At 42.7% G+C, this 25792-nt stretch overlaps 2 protein-coding genes and 1 long non-coding RNA gene across 5 annotated transcripts in view; all 3 read right to left on the minus strand.

Annotated features, from left to right (window-relative positions):
• LOC133393619 (uncharacterized) overlaps window positions 1–25792 on the minus strand; it is an 81645-nt gene that overhangs the window by 11079 nt on the left and 44774 nt on the right. The gene's annotated exons all lie outside the window — the stretch shown is intronic.
• LOC133393695 (uncharacterized) lies at window positions 3914–5172 on the minus strand. The gene is made up of 2 exons (XR_009766330.1): window positions 4133–5172; window positions 3914–4066 (listed from the first exon to the last, which is right to left on the minus strand). It is a non-coding gene; the product is annotated as an uncharacterized LOC133393695 (long non-coding RNA).
• LOC133393612 (uncharacterized) overlaps window positions 15464–25792 on the minus strand; it is a 159473-nt gene continuing 149144 nt past the window's right edge. For both annotated transcript variants that reach the window (XM_061659265.1, XM_061659266.1), the window contains exons 2-3: window positions 22581–22652; window positions 15464–22432 (exon numbers count right to left, since the gene is read on the minus strand). In XM_061659265.1, the coding sequence (XP_061515249.1) occupies window positions 17492–19489 (1998 nt within the window). In that variant the 5' untranslated portion in view covers window positions 19490–22432; window positions 22581–22652 and the 3' untranslated portion in view covers window positions 15464–17491. The remainder of the gene's footprint in view (window positions 22433–22580; window positions 22653–25792) is intronic.

The following is a 25792-nucleotide window of genomic DNA, read 5'->3' on the forward strand; positions in this document are numbered from 1 at the left end:
ATATCTAATTATCGTGGCGTAACTTCCCTATGTGCATCAGCAAAAATACTCGAAATTCTTGTCCAGGAAGCGTTAGTCAGGGGTGGCTTGAATTATATCAGTCCAAGCCAGCACGGATTTGTTCCCAAACGATCGGTGTCGAACAATCTCGTTCAATTCGTGTCTGAATGCCTTACGGCAATGGACGGCAAGTCACAGATTGATGCAATTTATACTGATTTCATGTCAGCATTTGATCGAATTAACCATGACATACTCCTTGCGAAACTGAGCCGGCTTGGCTTTCATAATAATCTAGTCATATGGTTAAAATCATATTTAAACCAAATATCATACTGTGTTAAAATCAATAAGTGCTTGTCCAATGTGTTCGTTAGTTCGTCCGGTATACCACAGGGAAGTAACATTGGCCCAGTATTGTTTATCCTATTTATTAATGATGTTGTATTTGCGCTCCCAAATCAATGTTTGCTTATGTATGCGGACGATATCAAGATTTATGCGACCATTAGAAATGATTCGGACAGCTCTACACTCCAGCACAGCCTAGACGAATTTAGCAATTGGTGCTCTGCGAACTCGCTATCCTTGTGTGTCAATAAGTGTTGCGTGATTAGTTTTACTCGTAAAAAAGACCCTATCAAGCGAGACTATAACCTTGACTCGTGTATAATCCCACGTAACATAGAAACTAAGGACCTCGGCACTATTCTTGACTCATCACTCTCCTTCCGTCAACAATATTCGTACGTCATCGACAAAGCATATCGGCAGCTTGGTTTTATTCATCGTCTGACATCTGATTTTCATGACCCTTTCTGTTTAAAACAACTGTTCGTCGCCTTAGTCCGATCCGTACTTGAATTTAATGTTGTAACATGGTCTCCACACACTAACAACTGGTCCACACGAATTGAGCGAATTCAGAAAAAAATTCACAAAAATAGCTATAAGAACCTTACGGTGGAACATGGACCAGCCTCTAACCTATCAAACTAGACGGCTTCTTCTAGGATTGTAGTCCTTAGAGAGACGTAGGGAGGTAGCACAAGCAGTTTTTGTAGCAAAACTAATAAAAGGCGAAATTGATGCTCCCGAGCTTCTTCTTAAAATAAATTTGTACGCCCCTGACCACGCACTTCGTCCTCGAAATTTTCTGATCAAAATAGACCGGGCCCGTACTTCCAGAGGAGCTCATGATCCAATTATTTCAATGTGTAAAGCTTTCAATAAGTTCTACTGCTTTTTTGACTTCAACATTACAGTTGCCACGTTTAAATGTTCATGTCTGTTTTCAAATATATAGCAAGTAAGGTTATTTTAAGTATTACTTTATTTTAATATCGCAAAGGCCCCTGCGCGCCACGCAATTATCTTCAATAAATAAATAAACAACATTGCGTCAAATTTGAATTGGTAGAAAGAGATAGCAGTTTGTTCGCATTTGCTTTCTCGCTCGCCGCGCCTTCAACAACTGCAATAAATACGCTGGCCATCGTAGTTTTGGCTGAAGTCTAGCGTATTATTTTGCGCATTTTCTTACACAAAATGACGCAAAAAACTACGCAGTAAACTGCTCGAATTTGCACAGCGGGTTTAGAAGCTTTCCCCAAGATACGCTAGTAATGGGGGTCGAGAAAAACCGCGTGTGTCTAATATCGGAAGCCGAATCACGCAGTTTTCAGTCAAAATATAGCAAATGTTCATGTAATGTAGCATTTAATGAGAAGTTATTGTCACTAAATAAATTATTTGATTTGATGTTGAATAAACCCAAATAACCAAGATACCGAAAACGCCACCAATTTCTTGTACTTAAAATTCAGTTCCATCAAACAAAGCCAAAACACAATAAGTTTGGTGGGTTAAACCACATGGCCACAGAAGCAGCCACTCCAATGTCGTTAAAGTAAGTTTGTATACATGGGCAATTCATTTTCTAAACAAGTTTCACCCCAAAATGTGATGAATTATGCAAAGGAAGCGATTAAACGTGTGGGTTTAATTTTGTTTGTTGTAAAACATAGTTGTGTGTGTTTGTTTACCTACAAATGGACTCATCCATTTCGCGGGTCAGTGCACAGTTTATAGATATATAATATTGCCGAAGTTATGCTGTGATGTAAGTGAATGAGTTAAAATAATCGATGTGTTGAAATCCTGTTAAGCATATTGACCCTAGCCCGCCCTTGATCCATCTTTTCCTCTTCAACATGTTTGGAAAAGGTGGGCCAAGGGCGGGCAAGGTCAATACATATGATTGGAACTGACAGCTCCGATTGTTCTAAAATTTGGTGGGTTAACGACTGAATCGACCACCACCTCAAACCCACGTGGGTTTAAAGTGGCTTTACAGTGGGTTAAGGCCGATTTGGTTATTTGGGAAGATTTGCGTATCTCGGGGACCTGTACTAATTATGATATGAAATAATTTTGAGTAAAATAGAATGACCTCTTATTCCAGTATTAACTAATTAACTCCTTCCCCCCCCCCCACCGCTGCTAACTAGAATAAAACGCTATACCATATTGGTATTGGGATTCAACGATTCGAATCCCATCCAGGATTGGGATTCGAAGATTCGAATCCCTTCTGAGATTCATTTTTCCCATCACTAGTAAAGTCGGAATCGTGGGGTTCTTTTCGAAAATTTCTGGTGCTTTCCGTAGTCGTATTTTCCGTAAGACTGCCCCGTGGACAATTCGAGCAGTTTTTCTCCGGTTCCTCAACCCGCTCTGCCCCACTTCGCCCATGTATCTTGAATTGCTTGCAAGATTTCATATTGCCATCTCTTTTTAACACACGGATGAGTTTTTCTGCTTGGGTACCAACAACGATTTTCAATCCATATCATGAGGTATAAACACAGCTACCATGTATATACACAGTGGCTTACAAATGTATGGATGTATTGGTTAACATTGCAAGTGCGTCGGCGAAGGACAGACAAGTGTAAAGGAGCCGGTGTTTGAAAAACAAAGCAGAAGTGTATTAATCTATATTTTGTGCAGTTTTAGATCCAGATTATTTACGAGAGTACCATCAGCAATGGCTTCAAGATCATCCCAATATCGGAAGCGTCGTCGCGTTATGGAAGAAGTTGAGAGAGAAATAGACATTGAGATCAATAATATGGAGACTTCCTCACCTGTCATGGTTCCGGCATCGACGAGCAGGATGTTCAGTAAGTAACTAATATTGTGCTTTTTAGAGTACTATTATACATAGAAAACGGAATTTTGTCGCAGTATATTGCCAATCGGTAATCAGCAGCTACGTTGATTCATATTCCGATCGCAATTTTAGGTTTTGCACCGCCATCGTTTCTGCATCGGTTCTGCACCGCCACCCACAATGGCAACATCACGTTTTTTATGTTTAACCTTACTTAAGAAATCACGTCGTCGTTTCCTGGTTGGCAGTGTGAATCCAAAAAGTTTATTTTTGCTTTTTAAATTGTTTGTAGTAAAAACAGACAGCCACTTGAATTAGCCAAACATCCATCGTGGGAGACATGATGATGTTTTGTTCTTTAACGATACATTAGTAGGACTTTCTTCCTTGCAGCAAAGCAACTTCCGAAGGCTACTTTGCTGTCTACTTCAAACTAGACCGCTGCGGGTACCTCTGAGCGCTGAGACCAACATCCGTGGCCATTGCAGCTTGCTTCTCATCGTTTATTGGCGATTCTGTACCCGCTTGGCAAAATGTCGCGCGACATGCATGCTTGAAATCGATGCTTGTTAACATTTTATTTCAAGCATCGTGAGTGTCCCAGCGTGAGCGCTGAGCGCACCTCCCCTCATTCTCAATGCCGCGTTTTTGGTTAATCCTCGCTCCCACCCTTTCTTTCCTTCTCTCAACGGACCTACCATTCCCGCGAGCGTAGGCCGACCAAAAAATTCCAGGAAATTCCTACAGTAAGTGTGCAGTTTTTTATTCACAGTACTGTTTGGCAAAATATCAATTCTTGATAGTGCGCGCTAGGCGAACAAAACGTTAGCTGCTGCACCACCGATGGTGCGTGCTGTTGGAAGGAAAAACACTTGCTGTTTGATGCGTTTGCTTGAGGAATGAAAGATAAATCGAGCATTAGAATGGTGAACAAAACTAGTACTATTTAAAACTTACCGATCACGCAGATATTTTAAATTAAACGGCGACTCTGTATGCCCGATCCATCTGCTTTGATCTGTTATCAGGAGCTTTGGTAATGAAATAGCTAGGTGTGATGGAAAATAATAGAAAAATAAACAAACATTGAAAGCAGTACGATTGTTTGAACACAAACATCATTTGGAAGATTCTTCTTCTTATGCATGCACTTACCCGTAGATCATGTAACAAAACATACTACATTTACGTCTGCGTTGACATCTTTCACAATTAACTTAACCACTTTTCTATTATCATTTCATAATTTTCGCTGCATCTACCGGCACCGATCATTCCCATATGAAATTTGCATTCGTTCTGGCAATGAGTTTCGAACGATCAAAACACAGCGCGAGAGTGAAGAACACAAAGTAAATGGCACTATGTACAAGTGTTGATCATATGGTCAAAATAAAGTATAATGGAATTTATTTTGCTTCAAATGAATTGGTTTTATTCTGATTAAAAATTCAAATATTGTTATCAGTCTAGTTGTGAACGTTTAAAATTTTGATGAAGTGAATACATCATTACCAGATAAATGAAACGACAATCGACGCATTTTGACCATACCGAATTATGATCGTCTTTACACATAGTGTCATCTCTGGTGCTTCAGGATCTCACGCTCAGAGCAAAAATTCTCGCAAACTTCGCAACGGTGGGAGCGTTCAGCTGTGGAGGGCTGGAAGAGTGCGAGTGTGTGTCTCATGCACATAGCGAAATTTTGGTCAACACCTCGATGGTGGGAGCGTTTTTCCATGGGATGGGGTAGTGGAGTGCGAGTGTGTCGCATGATTCCTTTAAAACTAAGGCCAGGGGTAGCGAGAGGCATCAAAATGAGTTACTCTTTGCCAAGCGGGTATCATCTCCCTGAACCCTGCCTGTTGCTGCTGAAGCGCGCCGTGACCAGCCGCAATCTGCAGTGATGCTGGTGGGGTTGGAGGAAGTCTGGCTTGAAGCTTCTCTCGTCATCGCATCGTTGCCTCTCGTCGATTAGCGTTGCGTGGCTCGTTGCGGACGCGCCGAACAGTTTCAGGTTGCGTCTCTAAGATGGCCATCTCCTCTACGTATTACTCAATGATCTGCGACGCCAGGGCAACTCGTTCATTGTCTCATGCTCCCTGTAGTTGAACCGTGATCCGCCTAGAAGCTTTGTAGATAAGGCTCCAGCGCTCGACCTCGCGACAGGTGAGGTTGGAGGGTATCCGTCGAATCGAACCTGATCAACCATGGCCGACACGCTTCTGGATTTTGCAGCAAAGCGCGGGCACTCCAACAACACGTGTTCCTCGTCCTCCGAAACGCCGATGAACCACTAACAGTTCGGAGACGGTCGTGAATCCTTTGCTAATAAGCATTCTCGTAAAAAAAAAATTCTGTCCTGACCTGTTTAAGCCTGTGCCTGGGCCAGATGGATGGTCGTGTCTCCGTGTTAATGCCAGTCGCTGACGGAAGGTGCTGATTTCATTTCATTGTTAACTGACTTTTTGTGCCATATATATGTGTTTAATTTAACTAATGCTATGTTTTTCTCTTTTGTTTCTTTACATACGAATTGCATAGTACTGATAGCAACTTAGGTGCGAATGTAGAGTGTAGCTTTAGCATAGATGTTGATATTAACAATACTAACAATGACAGCGCTGCAACTGTTGACGAAAATAATTTGGATGATATAGAAGATGAACAGGAAGAATGTGCTGAAGATTTGTATGATGCTTATAACTATTTGAATGATTTTCAAAGTTTAAAAGAAGCTTTGAGATATTTGGCAATAATGGGCCATCTTTCTCGCAACTTTCTCAACTTGCTTCTTGCAATTTTAAGAAAATTTGGTCATCCTGAACTTCCTAAAGATGGTCGTACTTTACTAAAAATTCCTTAAGTTAGCCAAGAGATTCAGCATATAGCAGGTGGACAAATGTGGTACTCAGGGATAGAAGTTGGCCTTCGAAATTATTTTAGGAATCATGTTCATGTTGAAATCATGTTCCAGAGGAAAATAAGTTTTCGTTACATATTTTTACTAGCCCATCAATCCTCTCTTCAAAAGTAGTGCTACACAATTTTGGCCAATTCTTTTTAAAGTAAAAGAAATTCCCGATTGCCCGGTAATAATCGCATGTGTATTTTGTGGTCAGAAAAAACCTACCGACTTAGAGCCTTATTTGCGACAGCTCGTAGATGAATTAAACAATTTGCAAGTAATAGGCATGCTGTTTGGAGAGAAAGTTGTAAAAATTTTTGCCAAGGCTTTTGTCACCGATACCCCTGCGCGGGCCTTTATAAAATCGGTAATGTACTTTCCGGAAAAACATGGGTGCACAAAGTGTACTCTCGTTGGAGAGTTTGTAAAACCGAAGCGCAAAGTAATATTTTATTCACCACAACCTGCTCCACCACGTACAGATGAAAGTTTTCGACAAAGACACGATACAGAGCATCATAAACAAATTCGATCTCCTTTAGAAGAGATTGGTGGATTAGATATGATCCAAAGTATTCCCACTTCTGATCGACTTCATCTTATCGATATTGGCAACACTCGTAAATTTTTGTACGGCCTTTTTTACCATAAATTTCTAAGTTTTGTAATATGGTCTAGTGAACACAAGAAAAATGTCTCTCACTTTTTGATGAAAACGAAACTGCCTTCTGAAATACATCGACCATTTCGATCTCTTGACACTCTTCAGTATTGGAAAGCAACTGGATTTAGGTCTTTCCTACACTATATTAGCCCTGTTATATATAAAGATTTTATGCACAGTGAGGGCTTTAACCATTATTTGCTCTACTTTTGTGGCATAACTATTTTCTCATCGTCAGTATATAAACATTTAAACCCGCTTGCAAAAAGAATGCTTCAACAATTTGTTGTTGATTTCCCACTGTACTATGGTCGCACCCATATGAGCAGCAATGTGCACAATCTTCTCCACGTATTTGATGACGTTGAAGAACTTGGTCCATTGGATGATTGGTCTTCTTATGATTATGAAAACTTTTTACAGTTTATTAAACGAGATGTTAAGACAGGTTCAAAATGTGTGGAACAAGCAGCGGGCAGATGCAAGTTATATGCCTCAATTAATGTACATCATGGTCCCAAAGAAAAGAAGTATCCCTGTTTGACTATAGATGGCTGTGGACTACATGTAACTGAAAGCTTTATTTTAAAACCAAAATTTCGGGATCAATGATTTTTAACAAAATCAAATGGTATAGTGAAATTTTTGAGAGCAGAAATCTCTCCGCAGAATTCGTTGGTTATCGTTGAAATCAAGTATGATAATAAGGAAAATTATTTTACGGCTACATTTAAAGATAATGTATCTTTTGTAGCGATACAGTCTAGTGAACTGAACATTCATAAACTAAATTCTTATTCACCATCTACTATGGTGACACTTGACCTTAAGTCTATTAAATGTAAGTTAGTTGCCGTTAATTTACCCCCTCGTCCTCTTGTGTTCTTTGATGTTAATGAATTTCAAGATTCTATGCCTCCATCTGTATTATTTTTTCCATTATTACACACTTTTCTTCCAAACTAACCATATTTTTTATCTTAAAATCATGATTGTGACTTGTTTTGTCTTAGTGTAAATTATAATGTTATTGATTTTTTCAAAGGTTTACGGGTTTATTTCAAAACTTTTGGCAGAGGGTATATCATAATATGTATAATATATCATATAATGTATTATGTAGAGGGTTTAGGTTGACGATGTATTACATCACATTTTGAAAGAGGGTACATCATAATAAAAGTATAAAATAGTTTTCATTACAGAGTTAGCAGGGTAAGAAATTTGTTTAATCTACAGAAAACTTCATTGTAGTTTTTTTTACTGAACAGATCAGCACGAATTGTCGCATGCACATGCATTTAATAATAATTGTAAAAGTTAGTGAAAAAAAACCAAGAGATTCATTTCATGTTTGTTTCTACTTTTAAAAAAAAAATAAAAAATTAAACACAATTATTTTTGATAATTTGGACTTATTACTACGTTTAACAACAATGCCAATCTTTAAAACAAATTATCCAATCAACCTGTGATCCATAAGTAGTGTAACATCCACGACAGTAATAACTAAAATATTAGAACAGTTGATTGATCGTATGGTATCTTTTGACCATTCCGTACAAACACTAATCTCCAACATCTATTTTTTTTTCTAATACTGCTCAACGTGTTTCGCATCCCATACGAGGATAAGCTATCCCCTTACGTGACACGACACGACGTGACTGCGCTTAATATGGCATTTCTTCCAGTCTCAACAGTAGAATTCCGCTTGTTTTTAAGATAAGAAGTAAGTTAACATTTATTGTTTCATTTCTTCATTTCTTTATTGATACATTTCAATAACTATATTCAGTAATAATGCAATCTTATCACTTTTTTACAGCTCTTTGGAACATTGCTCATAGAAAGGATTTATTTCGTAATTCTGTTTAATGCATTTACACAACTCTAATAAGTGAGTATTATTTCATTTGAATTCTTTTTTGATAATCCAATTCTACATAAATAGTTCATCTAGATTATAACAGAGCTTCCACTAATTTTAAGAACGATAATCTACTTATCTTCTACTATTTACACACTACTTGATCTCGGCTTATGGCAACTAGACTTATTTATGTATTTGTTTCGTTTTAAATTATCACTATGATTTAATTTAAGCTGCATCCAATCTTTTAATTTCTTATCCGAACAATTTCCTCCTAATTCTTGTATAACTAGTACTATATTTTTATATTTACACAAAGGTATTTTATCTCCTACTTTTGCTCTTCCTGTCCACGAACATTGCAGTAAAATGTTAGGCCCTAGGATTAAATGAAGAGCGTCACAAGCACGTTGTTTAAAATCGCCCTCTGCAATATTTAGTTTCACCCATTGTACAAATTCATCTCGGTACTCTTTTTTTCAGCTTCTCCTCCAGAGCATTCATCTCCTCAATGGTCTCTACAGTGCAAAAGGTTGGCGAAGGGGTTTTATCCAGTGGGCTCAAGCAGGTGTTTTGATTCCCCAACAGTTGTTGCATCATCCCGGTCAGAACATCGAGCTTGTTGTTCATCACATCGTTCTGGACCTTTAGCTGAGCTACCATTCGACGTAAAATCATACATTCTTTTGCCAAATCAGTTGATACCGGCACGTTGTTGTTTTTGTCCTCCATCTAGAAAAGTTCGTTTTATATAGTTTCATAGAGTATTTAAACGTTGCCTATGAGTTTTGTTTTACCTTGTGTATGCAAATCTATATCGACCAGTTAAGCTTTTTTTGTCAAACAATAAGAAGCTCTACACGAATACCCTCCTACCTCACCAATACATGTATATCAAGGTCAGCGCGCGTACACTCACACACTCGCAAGCCTGTCCTCATATCCCCTAATTTTACCCTCAGTCCGAACAAAAACGTCCTCATTTTTTCATATCCCAGGGTTCCCGCTGCGCAAATTCGAGCAGTTTCCAGCGCAGAAAATGTACCAAATTCTGCGCTGGCCAGCGCAGATTTTGGCTGGTCTCCCGCGCTGTTCTTCAGCGATTCCTGCGCTGGGTCGCGCAGTTCGGGCAGTTCGGACAGTTCGGACAGTTCGGGCGGCGGCGGAGCAAAAAAAAAACCGGTCAAAAAATTTTAAAAAATAATGGCGCCCATTTTTTCGTCCGCTTCTTCCCTCTCCTCTCCCTCCTTCACCCTGGCTTGCCTTACTTGAGCTTCAGCCCGTGCCTTCCGCCGCCAGCTGATTGGGTGTTGTGGTGTATGCGTTGATACTTATATGTGCATTGCGGTTATGTATTGTTATTGGTGGGTGTTAGCATTTATTAATTTGTGTGTGACCTTGAGACGATGCGGGAGAAGCTGGATTGGGATTCAAAGTGTTATGGGTGTATTGATGGTTTATTTTATTTCGTGCCGCTGCTGATGAGACCATTCGATGCCCCTGCCAGTTGAGGGTGAAGAAGCCTATTTAAAACAAGCGTAGGAGAACGTCTAACACTAATCTAATATTTTTTAATTTGAACATGTTGGATGCTGCAACGACCTTCTAAGCATCATGTTGCGCAGTGTATAGTGACATTAAATTATTTTTTTTAATGTGCCGAAATTTGTCTCGCGTTTTCGGGTCTCGTCACACACACGCACACACACAGCGCGGGGAAAGTGGCCGTTCACTCTATCATGTCGCGATTCCCCACCCCGCCCGGCGCTAGGGATGAGGATGCTACAAGAAAGCTGAACCAACCGTTCTACCGATAAGGTAGCCGTAATCGATCATGCGGGGGTGGGGGAGGGATGGTCTAGTGGGGAGGGGGGGGGGGGGGGAGTGCGTGCTTGCGCGACTTCGGGGGTGCGTGCTCGCGAGCGCGCTTTCGTGGGTGCGTGCTGGTGTGCGCGCTTTCATGCTCGCGGGCGCGCGTACGTGCGTGTGTGTGTGCGTGCGTGCGTACTGGCGTGCGCGCGTTCATGCATGTGTGCGTGCGCGCTCGTGTGTGTATGTGTGTGTGTGTGTGTGTGTGTGTGTGTGTGTGTGTGTGTGTGTGTGTGTGTGTGTGTGTGTGTGTGTGTGTGTGTGTGTGTGTGTGTGTTTGTGTGTGTGTGTGTGTGTGTGTGAGTTTGCGCGCGCGTGTTTGTGTGTTTGTGTGTGTGCGTGCGTTTGGAAACCTCAAAACTATTTGATTCTGATGCGTACATTTTCATCCGCTGCGGCTACAAAATACCACGCATTTTCGATCTCGCTACCTGAGAGACAACACAACCATTGGCATCTTTGCGATCGGCTCTGCTGTTGGGGGTATTAATAAGACACATGATTTAAGCAAACGTGCGTGTGATTTGTTGCACATTTATTTCTAATTCAGCTAGCGGACGCAAGTGGAAACAACATTTTGAATTGAATCCATACAAAAGAGGATTCTGGATTTGTTTATTGCGGTGCGCGTATGATACTGCACCTGTCCGTCCAGAATCTGATGGCTTGTTGGTTTGGAGTAGTTATCATGACGCCGATTGACCGGCAATGCCTTGGAGTGGGTTCGGATCGGTAGGTTCATGTTTTGGTAGAGTGCATTCCGTGCATTTGTCGCGCCACAGCGGTAGCCCGGCAGCAACAAAGTCTACACAAACTCTTCCCCGCGTGTGAACTGCTATGCTAAGTTCTTTGTATTATTATTATTGTTATTATTATTGGCGTAATAGCCAACGCGGTCATGCCGGCCTTTTCAGGACTTGAGTACCACGTAGCCGGATAGTCAATTCTTGCTACGGAGGACGGTTCATACGCGGTTAGAACCCATGACGGGCATGCAGATGTGCGGAATGATGGCGTTGCCGCGCGACCGCTCCTATCCAGCGGGTAACTTGCATTCTGCCACACTGTCTCCTGCTCGATGCATACGCTGCAGGCAGGGGGAAAGATGCACCTCCACGATAAAAAATAACACCGTCATGAACCAGCGGCGGACCTAACGGTAGGCGGACTAGGCGGTCGCCGAAGATTTCTAGGCTGTAGTATGCCGTATGTCTACAAGTGGACAGATTATTAGCGACAAGACCCGGGAAAGATGGTCGTTAGGGCTCCGTGGCTGGAGAACCATTTGCACCTCCCCTCCCCCCATGGCGACTACAATTTTAGGGACTGTGACCACTGATCATAGGGTTCCCATGGCCACCCCCCCTCCCCCCCCCCCATCCGCTGGCAATTTAAGTATACTGTTCAATCTTCCAACAGCTGTGTGTCAGTACCCCCTCCTCAGGGGCCTCAATTCGTCTTTCCGCCTTTCATGAACACCTTCCTTTCTTTGACCGATGGATCATAACATTCCGGAAGAAATTACATTTGGCGACAGTTTTGCATACACACATGCGCAGGATGCTTAGCATATCTATGTAATCCACAACAGACGAAAGCAAAAGCTTAGTGTTAGAAACGTGTTAGAGCGAATTAGGGTTCTGCGCGTTGCACAGCAAACCCTCCATCGTGCGCTAGCGATTCCGTAATCATTTTTATATTGCAGTGTTTGAACTCATTGCGCTTTTTTGGTTTGATTTGTGAAAATGCAACTTCATCGCCGCAATGTTTGTTAATGGCATTTTTAGGCGCCACAACAGCTCGCGAGCATTGACCACACGCGAGAAAGAGATAGCGCTATGGAGGGAAAAAGCACGGACGACGGCTGACAGCGATTGGCCGTCTGACGCACCAACACATTCAAACCTTCGGCAGCGCGCTCAGGCGAGGGGCATGAAGCGGAGCCAGGGACGGGCAGCTCGACGAGCTGCTCGACAAATTTGCCGTTGGAGAGAAAAAGAGGGCATGATAAAATTCTCAGAACGCCATAACGCCTTCCGTCGCTTTGCGCAGCGGGTAGGGAGTTGTATGCAATTTCGAGCACTTGTTTGTCGTGTGGGTGGGTGACTGGCCCCGCGCCCACGTGACCGTTTTGTTTAGCGTCGGGTTACCCCCCTGACGTTCAGGCACCCGGTTTCCCGAGATCACCACCCCCTCCTGGTTCGCCATATTCCATCATCCGCCCAAGGGGTTAGGTCAAACCCATGTACCCAAGCTTGGATTTGTGGTAGCACACGTTACCACTCTGCTTGACGAGGACGTGTCGGAATAGGAGTTGGATGAGAGAGCTTGTATTATCACTCGGAGGGCTTCGGATCCCATCTCATAGCAGAGCTCACAAACACATAATTATATATTTCAATAGTCCATGCGTATATTATGTACAATAACATCTTATATCTAACTAAACCTATCCAATACTAATACTAATCCTATGCTAATGTAATACAAAAGAAAAAAATATGGCACTGGTCACATTATAAGGCGTAAAGGGAGGTACATGATACATAATATAAACCCCGCCATTCTATTCCATTTGGTGAGCGTTTTGCTCAGCAATCTCATTCACCAGATGTTTCATTATGTGTACGTTGAAGGACGTGCGTGAGTTACTGAGTCAGTTGTCTATCACTTGGTAACGGGTCAGCATGATACAACATTAATGTTTCGTCTATATGCTTGGCTATCGCAGGATGTTGTGCAGCAACTGTTTTTTGAAGTTAGATGAAGTAAAAAGAAAACATTAGAAAATGAAATAAAATGTAAAACAAACAAAAAAAGCTTTTAAAAAACATAAGAGATAAAGTAAAAAGTAAATGAGCATATGGTTCTTCTTCTTCTTTGGCTCAATTAAATCAATTTGGATTAAATCTGGATCGACGCGTAGGTCAGCGAGCTCGTGCGGCAGGAGGCATGCAAATAGGAAGTGTTAGGAAAGGAAGGAAATTGTGTTATCATCTCTTGCAAGCCGATCGATATGATCAAGGATTACTTACCGCAGGGCAAAACCCTCGATAAAAAATCGATGTCTTCAACCAGCGCTGTTTAAAAGAAAATGTTAGAAAGGGATTTGTTATAAAAATACATTTCTTTTTTTTACAAGGAGGGGACATGTAGAATGCTCCTTAGCAAGGTGCCATCAAAACCTCCTTCTTAGGTCCGTTTCGCTGCTAAGCTTCTCTGGACCAAATGAGAATCTGATTTGAGTGTATCTGCTTAAAAAAAGAAAACAATTTTTTTTAAATTTCGATTTTGTTCCCCATAGCATCTATAAAGACGACAAACACATCATCATTGCATTTCCTGAAGATATGCTCAGCAAAATATTTGTCCATGTTGCTTTTAATATTAGTGCCTTGTTTTCTTAAAAATGCTTTCAACCATCTCCAAACATTCTAAATCCGTTGTGTGTTGATATTTTTATCATCTGAATTGGAAAAATCTTCTGGAGTGGTTGACACATCCGTGGGGATATTCAAGCTTCTCCAGCCCATTATAACCTTTCCAAAGGTCGGTCATAATTTTCGTTCCGAGTTCAACATGCCGAACCACCAAATCTCTCAAAATGACAAACGAGCGTTTTGGGACACGCTCCAGGAAAATGGCATTAGTTTCCCGGCATATCCCACCCACAAGCCACCGAGGACCGGAAGTTCCGACCCGGCCGAAATTGTACTTTCGACGAGTGATGGCGGTTTCGTCGATTTCTACCGTCATGCCAGTCTCCAACGCACAACGAATTGAGTTGGCCCCATTGTCGCACTCATAACAGCAACGCACAAGGCTCCTAAGCGAAGCCTTGTGGTTGGCAAATATGGACCTGGCGCGGAAGCTGCTGGTCCCGCCGCATTTGTGGTCGGGACATAAATACCTGGAAGCCGTCGATGCTTTTGTAGGGAGTTAGCTGCATTTCCTTTCGACATCTCGGGTACAATTGAAACGGCTGCAGAAGAGCCCGCTGTTGCATCCAGCCGATCGCTTTTTTACCGTCCTGAAAAATATCAGAAAGCATCTCAGAATTGTATGCCATTGTCGATTGCCTCTTCGCGCTTTGAAAAATATGCACAAGTGGCGCTGGAAAATTTGCTCTGGGAAGCAGTGGATACAACAGAAAAGTTTGTTTTTTGTGTCGCTTTATTGACCAACGTAACACCGCTACTTGCGTTTGCGTCTGGCTAAGCCGCTTGCTACAAACAGAATGCCATTTCAATTCAAAATTCACCGCTCGCTCTTACCACTACCAGTATAAATCCATCGCGAACGCGTTTCTACCTGCTCGCCTACAAGATGTGCTCTTGCTCCCACACTTGCTTGCCAAAAAGACTACATGCACACTAATACACCGACCGGCGTTTTCGCTCGACTTATTGTATCGATACGTACGTGCCTACCGTCAACTACATACGTCGCCCGTTCCGTATGGCACGATGCCTTCCTTCTCTCTCTCTCTCCTCTTCATCTTCCGTTATCAACGGAACATACTCCCACACAAGAAGTGTCTAACTACTCTTCTAACCATGAGATAGGCGCTAATTTGTGTATTGGCCGTTTTTATTTATTTATTTATTTATTTATTACGATACAAATATCTGCCTCAGAGGGCAAAATATAGGGAAACTTACTGACTAAAACTTAAAATTAATGATAACAAACAGATACTTAAATCTAATTAGACAAACATATACTAGACAGCAAGCAATTTGTAACACAGCCAACACACGTAAAATGAAAGAATTAGGATGGGGAAACAAAAAGGGAGTCAAAGAACTGAAGGAAGAGGGGGCGAAGGGATTGAGGGGGAATATGAAAATCAAACACACCAGAGGCACTGTTGAAGCGATGGAGGGATCGAAAAAACGGATCATTGGTGCTGTTGCAAATGCAACTTCTTTCCTAATCGCATTGAATAGACTAGACACGTTTTATAAAAACTTTGTTTTAACGAACTATAAAGAACGTGTCTTTATTCGCGGTAGCAGGAAAAAAGGACGAGAGCGCATCTCTCGCCTCTATTTATAATATTACAATTCGCGATGGCCGCCGTCGTCTTCGATCGTTCCCTTTCGCGCGCCTCGTGGTTAACTTCGTAAACGTCAGTTGGAGTCGACATAGGCCCATGCAGCAGACAGAGATAAAGGGCCATTACACGTTTGTAATATTCTCCCCATCAGTGAAAACCGCTCGTTATCACTTTAAAACCCGTATCGCTGATTGGTGCCCCAGGGCTCCTATCCCTCACAATCCTTAGTAACATCGGGAACCTTGCCACTTTCTTCGTCTTCCATGGGTTTCACGTCCAGCACTGCGAGTTTTGTAGCTGGTCGCTCTAAAATTCCGTTCGCTGTTTGCACCGTGGCTCGTCTGACCTGTCCATCTCCAGATCGCACTACTGCTAGCACGCGCCCCTTTGGCCAGGTATTGCGGGGCAGGTTTGCGTCCACGATGATCACGACATCTCCTTCTTTGATGGGCCGTACCGACTGGAACCATTTCGAGCGGCGGGTGAGTGTGGGCATGTAATCCGCGACCCACCTCTTCCAGAAGATGTCAGCGTTCCGCTGCGTTGTTTTCCACGTTGCTGATACCGCCGCTGGTGAATCATCAAACGGGACAGAGCGCTTGGTACCGTCGGAGCTGCCTAATAGAAGGTGATTAGGCGTTATAGGCATGTCCATCTCATCGTTTAGTGGTACATATGTTAGCGGCCGCGAGTTTATAATCATCTCCACTTCGGCTAAGGTAGACTGCAGCACTTCATCCGATGGGAGTCGTGGCAGGTTGAACTTGCACAAGATTTGCTTCACAGATCGTACCAGGCGCTCCCAGCATCCACCAAAGTGGGGTGCTGCAGGGGGGTTAAACGTCCATCTAAAAGTTGAAGTAGAGAACTCACAAATTAATTCATCTTCGTTTACCTCTGATACTGCCTCCTTCAGTTCCCTTGACGCTCCGATGAAGTTTGTCCCACGGTCGCTTATGATTTCTCTCGGAGGCCCGCGCCGTGCCACGAAGCGACGTATGGCCAAGATGCACGATGTCGTATTGAGAGAATGCGCCAGTTCCAAGTGGATTGCCCGGGTTGTGAGGCACGTAAAGATAACTCCCCATCGTTTTTCTGTTCTACGTCCCACGACCACTAACATCGGTCCGAAATAGTCCAGCCCAGTATAAGTAAATGCACATTGTCCAACCGCCGTTCGGCATCTCGGTATACTACCCATCATTGGTGGTTTCGGTGCTGCATTCGCATTTTTACAGTACTGACAAGAATGCCGTATTCGGATATACTCGGCCAAGACTCGTGGTATGTAGTACCTCGCTCGAAGCTCGTTTACAGCTACGTTTACAGGTACGATGGTTGCAGTGACGATATTTCACGTGATATGCCAGAAGGATCAGCCCGGTAACGTGATGTCGGCGTGGCAGGATCACCAGCTTTCTCAACGGTTCACTAGCTATTGAGCAGATATCCAGACGTCCTCGCATCCTTATTAACCCACAATCGTCCAGCTCCGGCGACAATTTGTAAAGGGCGCTGCTTTTCTGTAGTGCTCTGTTCACTTCTCTTTCTTCCCTTGCTTGCTGCTTCAGCAACTTTACTTCCTCTGGGAACGCTTCCAGCTGAACTTGAGCAAATATAATGCGATCGGATGCCAAGAGTTCCTCCTGTGTCAGCGGTCCTCGGGTTACTGGCGTTTCGGTCAGCCGATGTCGAGCATTGTTAACGAACCGGACCACGTAGCCTATCGATCTTTCAAGCCTCGTCCATCTGGAAAATCTATCAAACGTGATTAGTGGATCAGTCACGGAATGATGGAGTACGTTACGGCGTAGTTCCTCCGGTGTATCGCTAGAGATATGGTTGTCAACGGGCCATTCATCCTCGGGACTCCATAAAAAACTGGGCCCTCGAAACCATCTGCTCGACGGATTCATATCAGGGATCCTCTGCCACTTGGTTCATTCGTCTGCGACGTTTGCCTTAGTAGGAAGCCACCTCCACTCCTTTACCACTGTCGACTCTAGGAGCTCGCTGACCCGGAACGCGACAAACGGACCATATCTGCGATGATCAGATTTCAGCCAGCTCATTACGTTTCTAGAATCTGTCCAGAAAATCCTCCGCGTGATCTTCATTCGATGATATTTTACAATGCTCGTCGCTAGTCGAACCCCGATCACTGTTGCTTGTAGCTCTAGTCGCGGTATCGACAAGAACTTCAACGGGCTCACGCGCGTTTTCGACCCTATTAGCGAGCATTCAATTGTGTTGTCCTCTTCGAAACGAAAGTATGCTACTGCTGCCATCCCATTTTCACTGGCATCACAGAAGATGTGCAACTGTACATTTCGCACCGCGGCGGATGTTTTTACACGGTAGCAACGTGGAATCCGGACGGACTGAAGTGATGGTAAAGCGCTAATCCATTTAAGCCATTTCTCCGCACAGTCCCGATCGATCTGTTGGTCCCAGCTGTAGCCTGCACGCCAGATTTCCTGAAGCAGAATCTTCATAAACATTAGAAAATTTCCAACAAGACCCAATGGATCGTATACAAGCATCAATGTGCGCAGTACTTCCCGCTTCGTTGGCATTCGCGTACCAGATAGAAGACCTTTATCGTGTTTTAAATTCAGGCGAAAAATAAAGGAATCCGTTGTAGTCTCCCACCACATACCTAATACTTTTTCCGCCGACGAGTCCATGACCACACCTCGACCATCCTCCTGGCTGACTCCCCATCGTAGCCGCTCCAACACTTCATTAGAATTTGACACCCAGTTGCGTATTTCAAATCCTCCTTCCGCATGGATGTGCCGCACTGTCTCAGCAAGCTGCGCCGCTTCTTCGCTCGTTTCTGCGCTGGCGAGCATATCGTCCACATAGTGCTCGTATTTGATACAATGGATGGCACGCGGGAACTGTTCAGCAAACCTTTCGGCGTTATTATTCTTGACGAAGTGAGCTGTACCTGGTGAGCACGTTGCACCAAATGTCATAACAGTCACGGCGTACGTTGTCGGCTCAGCATTATATGTCTCTTTTTCATCCCAGAAGATCAGCTGGCTGCGCTGATCTTCCTTCTTCATGTTGATTTGAAAAAACATTTCGCGGATGTCACCAGCCACGGCTACGCGAAACTCTCGAAATTTATGAAGAACGCTCATTAGTTCTGCTAGTTGATCCGGTCCTGAGAGAAGAAAGGTATTAAGGCTCACCCCATGAACTTTTGCGGCCGCGTCAAAAACCATTCGAAGGTTTCCCGGCTTGTTTTGATTTATTACCGGAAATATAGGCAGATACCAATCGCGTGATTTTCGTTCAACCAACTCTTCCTTTTCTACGCGTCGAATGTATCCCTTCCTCTCGTAATCTCTCATTTTTTCTATGATAGCTTTGGCTAATGCAGGATCCCTTCGCATTTTCTTCCTTAAACATTCGTTGCGCCGCAATGCCATGTCTTTATTACAAGGTAATCGAACATCATCGTATTTCCATAACAACCCGGTTTCAAACCTACCGGACTTCAGGTGAGTCTCCCTTGTCAGTATCTGAATGGCCCTGGTATCATCTGTGGACATTAGCGTTTGAGATTGATTGAAAATCCCTAACGACTCGAGGGCGAAGTACCTTTTCACAGCATCAGTTAGGGCTTCGTTGCCAGTTTCTTCACATTCGCATATGTGGAAGCAGTGTGTATCACTATTAGCGGATGAAGAGGCAATCGGACATCGTCCATAAATCGTCCAACCAAGTCGAGTTTTTAATGCGATCGGTTCATCATTTTTCCCTTCCTTGGTCTTTATCGGCTTTCCTAGGTTACTGTTATCGGTTCCGATGAGTATTCGTGGTGCCTGATTATAATACGTACTAAAGGGCACCCCACGGAGGTGCTTATATCTTTCCATGAGCTGCTTGGAAGAAACCGATTGCACGGGCAAAGATAAATTGTGCATGGTGTGAGCCCCTGATATTTCATGAATGGATGGTCGAAGATACTCTCACCTTTCCTGGCGTTGCGTCCTTCGCCTCGGTGTTTCGCACAATCGAGCTCGTCGACGGCGCCGCTTGTTGCTCGTGCTGCTGAACGACCATCCCAGACGTTGCGTCCTTCGCCCCGCCACTCCGTGCGCTCGATCTTATCGTGGGTCCAGCTTGCTGCTCGTGTTCAGCGAGCTGTTCGCAGGAGGCTTCTGTTTCAGGGCTGTTGCTTAACATTTTAACTTATCACTTCTAAATTCGCGTCACTTCTCGCACCGATTTACGTTACGCTCCGGATGAACACTTTGCGTTTTACTAGCGAACTCGCGGTTCACTCCCGAGACTTACACAACAATACACACCGGCGACCTAGTAGAATGATTTTCACGTGTGATAGTTTTTATTGTTAAGGACAACTAGAGTTCGAACGCGGTAGAAGTTCACCTAATACGCAGTATTACACGTTCTTTATAGAATGTTGCAAATGCAACTTCTTTCCTAATCGCATTGAATAGACTAGACACGTTTTATAAAAACTTTGTTTTAACGAACTATAAAGAACGTGTCTTTATTCGCGGTAGCAGGAAAAAAGGACGAGAGCGCATCTCTCGCCTCTATTTATAATATTACAATTCGCGATGGCCGCCGTCGTCTTCGATCGTTCCCTTTCGCGCGCCTCGTGGTTAACTTTGTAAACGTCAGTTGGAGTCGACATAGGCCCATGCAGCAGACAGAGATAAAGGGCATTACACGTTTGTAATAGGTGCCATACAGCGTTCTTCGCGACGGGATTTGAAGGAAATCGCGGCGTCGAAGAAAGCGAGCAGGCGCGTACAGCGGTATTCTGTTAAGAAGTGAAGGACAATCAATCTCGTTCCGAAGCAAACCTCTGATAAGCAAAGCTTGAGAAGCAGAGCGACGATCATGCAGTGTCATCAATCCAAGCATACGGCATCGGACTTCATAAGGGGGAAGAGAAGCACCCGATTGCCCTAAAAGACGCCTAATGGCAATACGGGTGAATCTGCGTTGAACACTTTCAACTCTTTCAATCCATACCGAGCTGACTGGGCACCACACAATGCTAGCATATTCTAAAATAGGGCGGACTAAGCTACAGAAAAGGGCTTTGAGGCATATAGGGTCACGCACATCATTTGCCATAGCACAAATCATTCCTAGTACACTATTGGCATGGTTAATGGTACGCTCAATATGATGATTGAATGACAGCTTTGCATCAAGGTGAACCCCAAGATCACGAATGACATTAACACGATTTAATACAACAGAGTTTAGTGAATAATTATGAGAAAACACGTTTAAGCTCCGAGAGAAAGATATACAAGCACATTTATCCATACATAGGGAGAGAAAGTTAGCAGAACACCAAAAGGAGAAGGAGTCTAACAGACATTGAGGAGAGACACAAGAATTAGAGTCAGTGATAGGACAACATATTTTTAAATCATCTGCAAACATAAGGAAGGAATCGGATGGAAGAACAGAGCACACATCATTGACAAATAAAATAAAAAGTAAAGGACTCAAGACACTACCCTGGGGTACACCCGACGAACAATGAAACTCATAAGAAAAACCGTCATTCAATTTAACACAGCAAAAACGATTCGATAGAAATGATTGTAGCCATTCAAAAAAGAAAGGAGAGAAGCCAAGTTTCTTGAATTTAGCAATGAGCAGAGAATGGGGGATTTTATCAAACGCAGCTTTGAAATCGGTATACACAGCATCAACCTGCATGCCAGAGTCCAGATTTAAGAGTGCTGAGGAAACAAATTCCATAAGATTAGTAGTGGTGGAGCGGCCAGCCATAATGCCATGTTGATTTGGAATGATTCACGATTTCACCATTTCCATTAGAGGTAAACGAATAACAGATTCAAAGACTTTGCTGAACGCCGATAAAATAGATATGCCACGATAATTAGAGACGCAACCACGATCACCCTTTTTAAAAACTGGCCTTATCCATGCTTGTTTCCAAATATCCGGAAAAGTAGCCGTGGACAAAGAAAGATTAAAAAGGAAAGAAACAGGAAGGGCTAGTGCTTCACGACAGTGAAAGAGTAAAGCAGCAGGAGTACCATCGGGACCCGGCACTGAGGATGGTTTAAGGTTACCTAACGCACGTAAAACAGAAGCAGTGCTTACAGAAACAAATTCAACATTCAGGACATTGAGAGGGGTGAATGAAAGACTGGCCTCAAAGCTTGCAGAGTTATTTAAACCATTTTCATAGACACTCGAGAAATGATCAGCAAAAAGCGAACGAATTTCATTCGGGCACGTAGCAAGCACATCACCAAGTGACATACTAGTAGGGAGGCCATTATTGTTTCTCATAGAGTTTATGTAATTCCAAAACGCTCGAGGGTTTGAACGGAAGCGAGATTGAAGACGACTTTTTTGGCGATGTTTCACAGAAATCTGTTTTGCAAAAGCGTAACATGCATGACGTGCCCAGCGTTGTCACCCGTGAGCCATCTGTGTTGGCCTTTTTTATTTTTATTAACATCACAAACTGTTAATAATCTGCATGGTACCGGTGTCCAACATTAACGTCCGTGAACCATCTCCGTTAACAATTGACGTAGCTGAAAATCGGCAGAGAGCTGTGGAAAAACATCCCACGGAGACAGTTTCTAGCGTTGACGTCCGTGAGGCTCCTCCGCTAGCCTTTTTCGATGGCGTTTCTATAACAGCTTCTGTGGAAAGCAACCGCACGGAGATTGCACCCTGCGTTTCTGAACGTCAACCATCTCCATTGGCCACTGTCGAAATATCCTCGATTGATCCGTGTATTGAGGCCATACACGATTCTCATCCGGTTGAAGCACCGCTCCAGCTACCGTCAGCAACATCCTCAATAGAGTTGCACCACAGAACCGGTGCTCCTAGTGAATGTGCGGAAGAAAGAGTAATTTGTATTACATGCTGCACACAGCTGGACACATTGTTAAATCAATTACAAGACCAAAACAAGCATTTGTATAAGATAACGAAAGCTATTATTCAGAAGAATGTTTTGAATAGCTCTTTTACCTGTCCAAATTGCCCGGCGAGTACTTCAAATTGTTTTACAATAGATGAGGTTGATGAAACACCTAGAACCGGCTGAAATAGAAAACATAGAAGCTTTAGACAATTTTGAAAGTACAGCCGGTCCCCGAGATACACGGTACCTCTTATACGCGGATTCGGAGATACGCGGTTTTCTAAATTTGACAATTCTTCGAGCAAATTGTACTGATTTGACACATCAATTGCAAATTGCCAAATAATTTCCGTTTTGATCGAATGTTAAAAACTATTTAAAAAGGTTTAAAACAGTTATATTCAGTCAGAATAATATCAAATAATTCATAAAGTGACTAAAACCACCCCTTACTTGCAAAATTACACGAAAATTAGTGATATTTTATGTCAACTGTTTCCAATAATTGAGTCACATTTCACTGATCAGAAACCTGTCAATTGTCAAAAAACAACAAAATAAACACATGGTGGTTCTGATTGACAGCCGATGTAAGTTTTTACTTCTGGGACTTAAGGAATTGTGGCGTTATTTCAACAAAATTATAGTTTCCGTGTTAATAGTATTGTTTTATAAATACTATTGATTAGTTCTGTATCACAGGGCGTAATTTGTATATTAAACTTTATAATGTAAAATGTCACTCAAACTTGTGCGGCCAATGGGGGTAAATTCGACACCCCACTTGGTAGTAGTGTAATGCTTATTTGTAGCATGTTAATTTTGTTTATATCGTAATTTGAAAGTGTCTGTATTTTATAAAGATGTCCCTTAACGATGTACGACAAACGTAATAATCAATCTGAACAAACACGCAATTAAAAATACCGTAGAAGCTTTAAAATTCAAGATGTCAACAAACCTAGGCAGTTATAATTATGGAATTTAGCTATTATTCTCTCACAGAACGTTTGCCAAACTCGGACTCAAAACATGTACTTTGTATATGGTTTAGGCTTATGAAAATTAATATTGTTATGGCTTTGGCCGTATTTTAGGCTTACTTTAGGCCGGGTAGGCTTAACTGAAGAAAAAAAATTGTCGCTGGTTTGGAATCACATTGACCGATGTTCGCCTTTTGACTTTCGAGTTGGCAGAGAAAAATAAAATTGAACACCCTTCGATTTTATAAAAAAAGAAAAAGATTACTAGAAAATGGCCAGGTTATTTTTCTAAAGGAATCTTAACTAATTATTCCGTAAACCAAATGCTATCGCCGCAGCTTCTACTATATGGAGTCTGGTCCGATGCTATTTGAAATGAAATTTTTGTTCTTGCTTGTATCTTCATTTTTTTCGTATATTTCAATAATGTTTTGTGTTAATTTTTCATAAAATTGGTACGAAATACTTTGTTGAACTTCAATGAAAAACTACAGCCCATCAGAGTTTGTTATTTTAAAAGCTAAGACCAATGTGTCGAAATCACCCCACAAGGTGTTGATTTTACCCCATCATGGTGTCGATCTTACCCGCGCTGCAGTCTTGATGCAACAAAAAAACAAACTTTTTTATTTTTATCAAAATGTTATCAAAATCAATCCAGGAACCGTAGTTTCTCGTAAGATGTTACATAATACACCAAAAAAGCTTTTTCGATGTCTACTAGTAAGTTTACATTGGCAAAAGTATTGCAATCAGAGGAAAACCTTAAGGTGTCGAAACTACCCCCAGTTCCCCTACTGCTAGAAGAATATCGAATTCTCTTACTTCGAATACTCCAGACAATCGAATGCACGAAGCAGTGTTGAAACTATTTAGCGCCCCCTTCCTTTGCAAGTGCAGTTGGCTGGGCGGAGGAGCAAATGGTCCAAAGATTCCAATGTACCGGTACAAACATGTCCATCACCTTTTTTTTAATGGCCGTTGGTCGAACTTCAAATGAAACTGTCGGAAAATTTCGAGAGGAGAATGAAAATAGTAATATTTTTAACATTCGTTATAAACTAAGTTCAAAATTCATTACTGCCTTTCTTGTAATCTTGCGACTGAATGCCGCTCGTTGTGCCTGTCCCTATGCATATATGTGTTAATACAAACTCACGCCAGCTAACTTGCCTGTCGTTGCCTGTCCCTATGTATATATGTGTTTGGACAAACTCACGCCATCTAACGTGAACTAATTGTAACGCTGCTGGATCGGGTTGGCTCATCCATTCTAATGTTGCAGTTTGCAGTGAAATAATTTGACATTCTCCGACAATTGTTGGAATTGGAATGACAATTGTCGATTCCGATGATCAAGCGGGGAGTTGCATTGGTGTACGAAGTAAGAGGGAGGTTCTTTAGATGTTCATGCTTCTTGTTCAATTGTTCTCCAGATATGGATTGACGTGGTAGTGCGAGATGTCGAATCGTGTGTACCTTCGTGAGCATGAACACCTTTCCATCATTTCCACTTGCACTTATCTTCAACGCGAGCTGAACTGATTCCTTCTGGTTCTTCTCCGTCTCTCCAGTCCAGCGGATACACAACGGACGAGGATTTCCCTTCAACCCCAATTCCGCAACTAGCTCTTCATCCACAAAGGTTCCTGACGATCCGCTATCAAAACATGCGACGGTTTCCACGGTTTTTCCATTACCGTGAATGACGATAGGGATGTACTGAAATAGTACACCATCATTCGCCGAGTTGTGCGCATTCAGCGACTCTGCCTGGGCTGTCAGTGGCGTAGTGTCTCTCAACGGTCTTTCGTGGTGTAGAAGATTATGGTGCGACAGTCCGCAACCATTTTTGCCACATAAACTTCGTTCAGGACAAATGGTATCGTGACTACGCAAACATTTCCGGCACAGCCTGTGTTCCTTTACAATATCCCAACGCTGGTCTAAGTTCATCATTGCAAAGTCGTACTAGTTTGGCGCATTGTTCCATGTCCCTTGGCAGACGGTGCAGTCGGCTCGTCTCTTGGGAATCGCACCTGTTGTGTTCTCCTTCACTATCGTATGGAGCCTCGTGTAGGTGGTAGGATTACGCTTGCGATTTTCAGACGTCGTCACTTCGGTTCTGTGTTCATCAAATGAAGGAACAGAGTTGTAGCTAGCTGCTTCTAATTCGGTTTCCATCCAGCGGCTAAAATCTTCGATCGTTGGAACACCCAACCGCAATCGATGATGTTGACCAGTCGCGACGTAGAATTGGGGGAAGTTTTTCGACTAATTCTTGTAGTAGAGTCACGTTGTATGAGTATTCAAACAACCCTGACGATGTGATCATT

Source organism: Anopheles gambiae, chromosome 3 (genome assembly GCF_943734735.2).
Source record: "Anopheles gambiae chromosome 3, idAnoGambNW_F1_1, whole genome shotgun sequence".
NCBI lineage: Eukaryota > Metazoa > Arthropoda > Insecta > Diptera > Culicidae > Anopheles > Anopheles gambiae.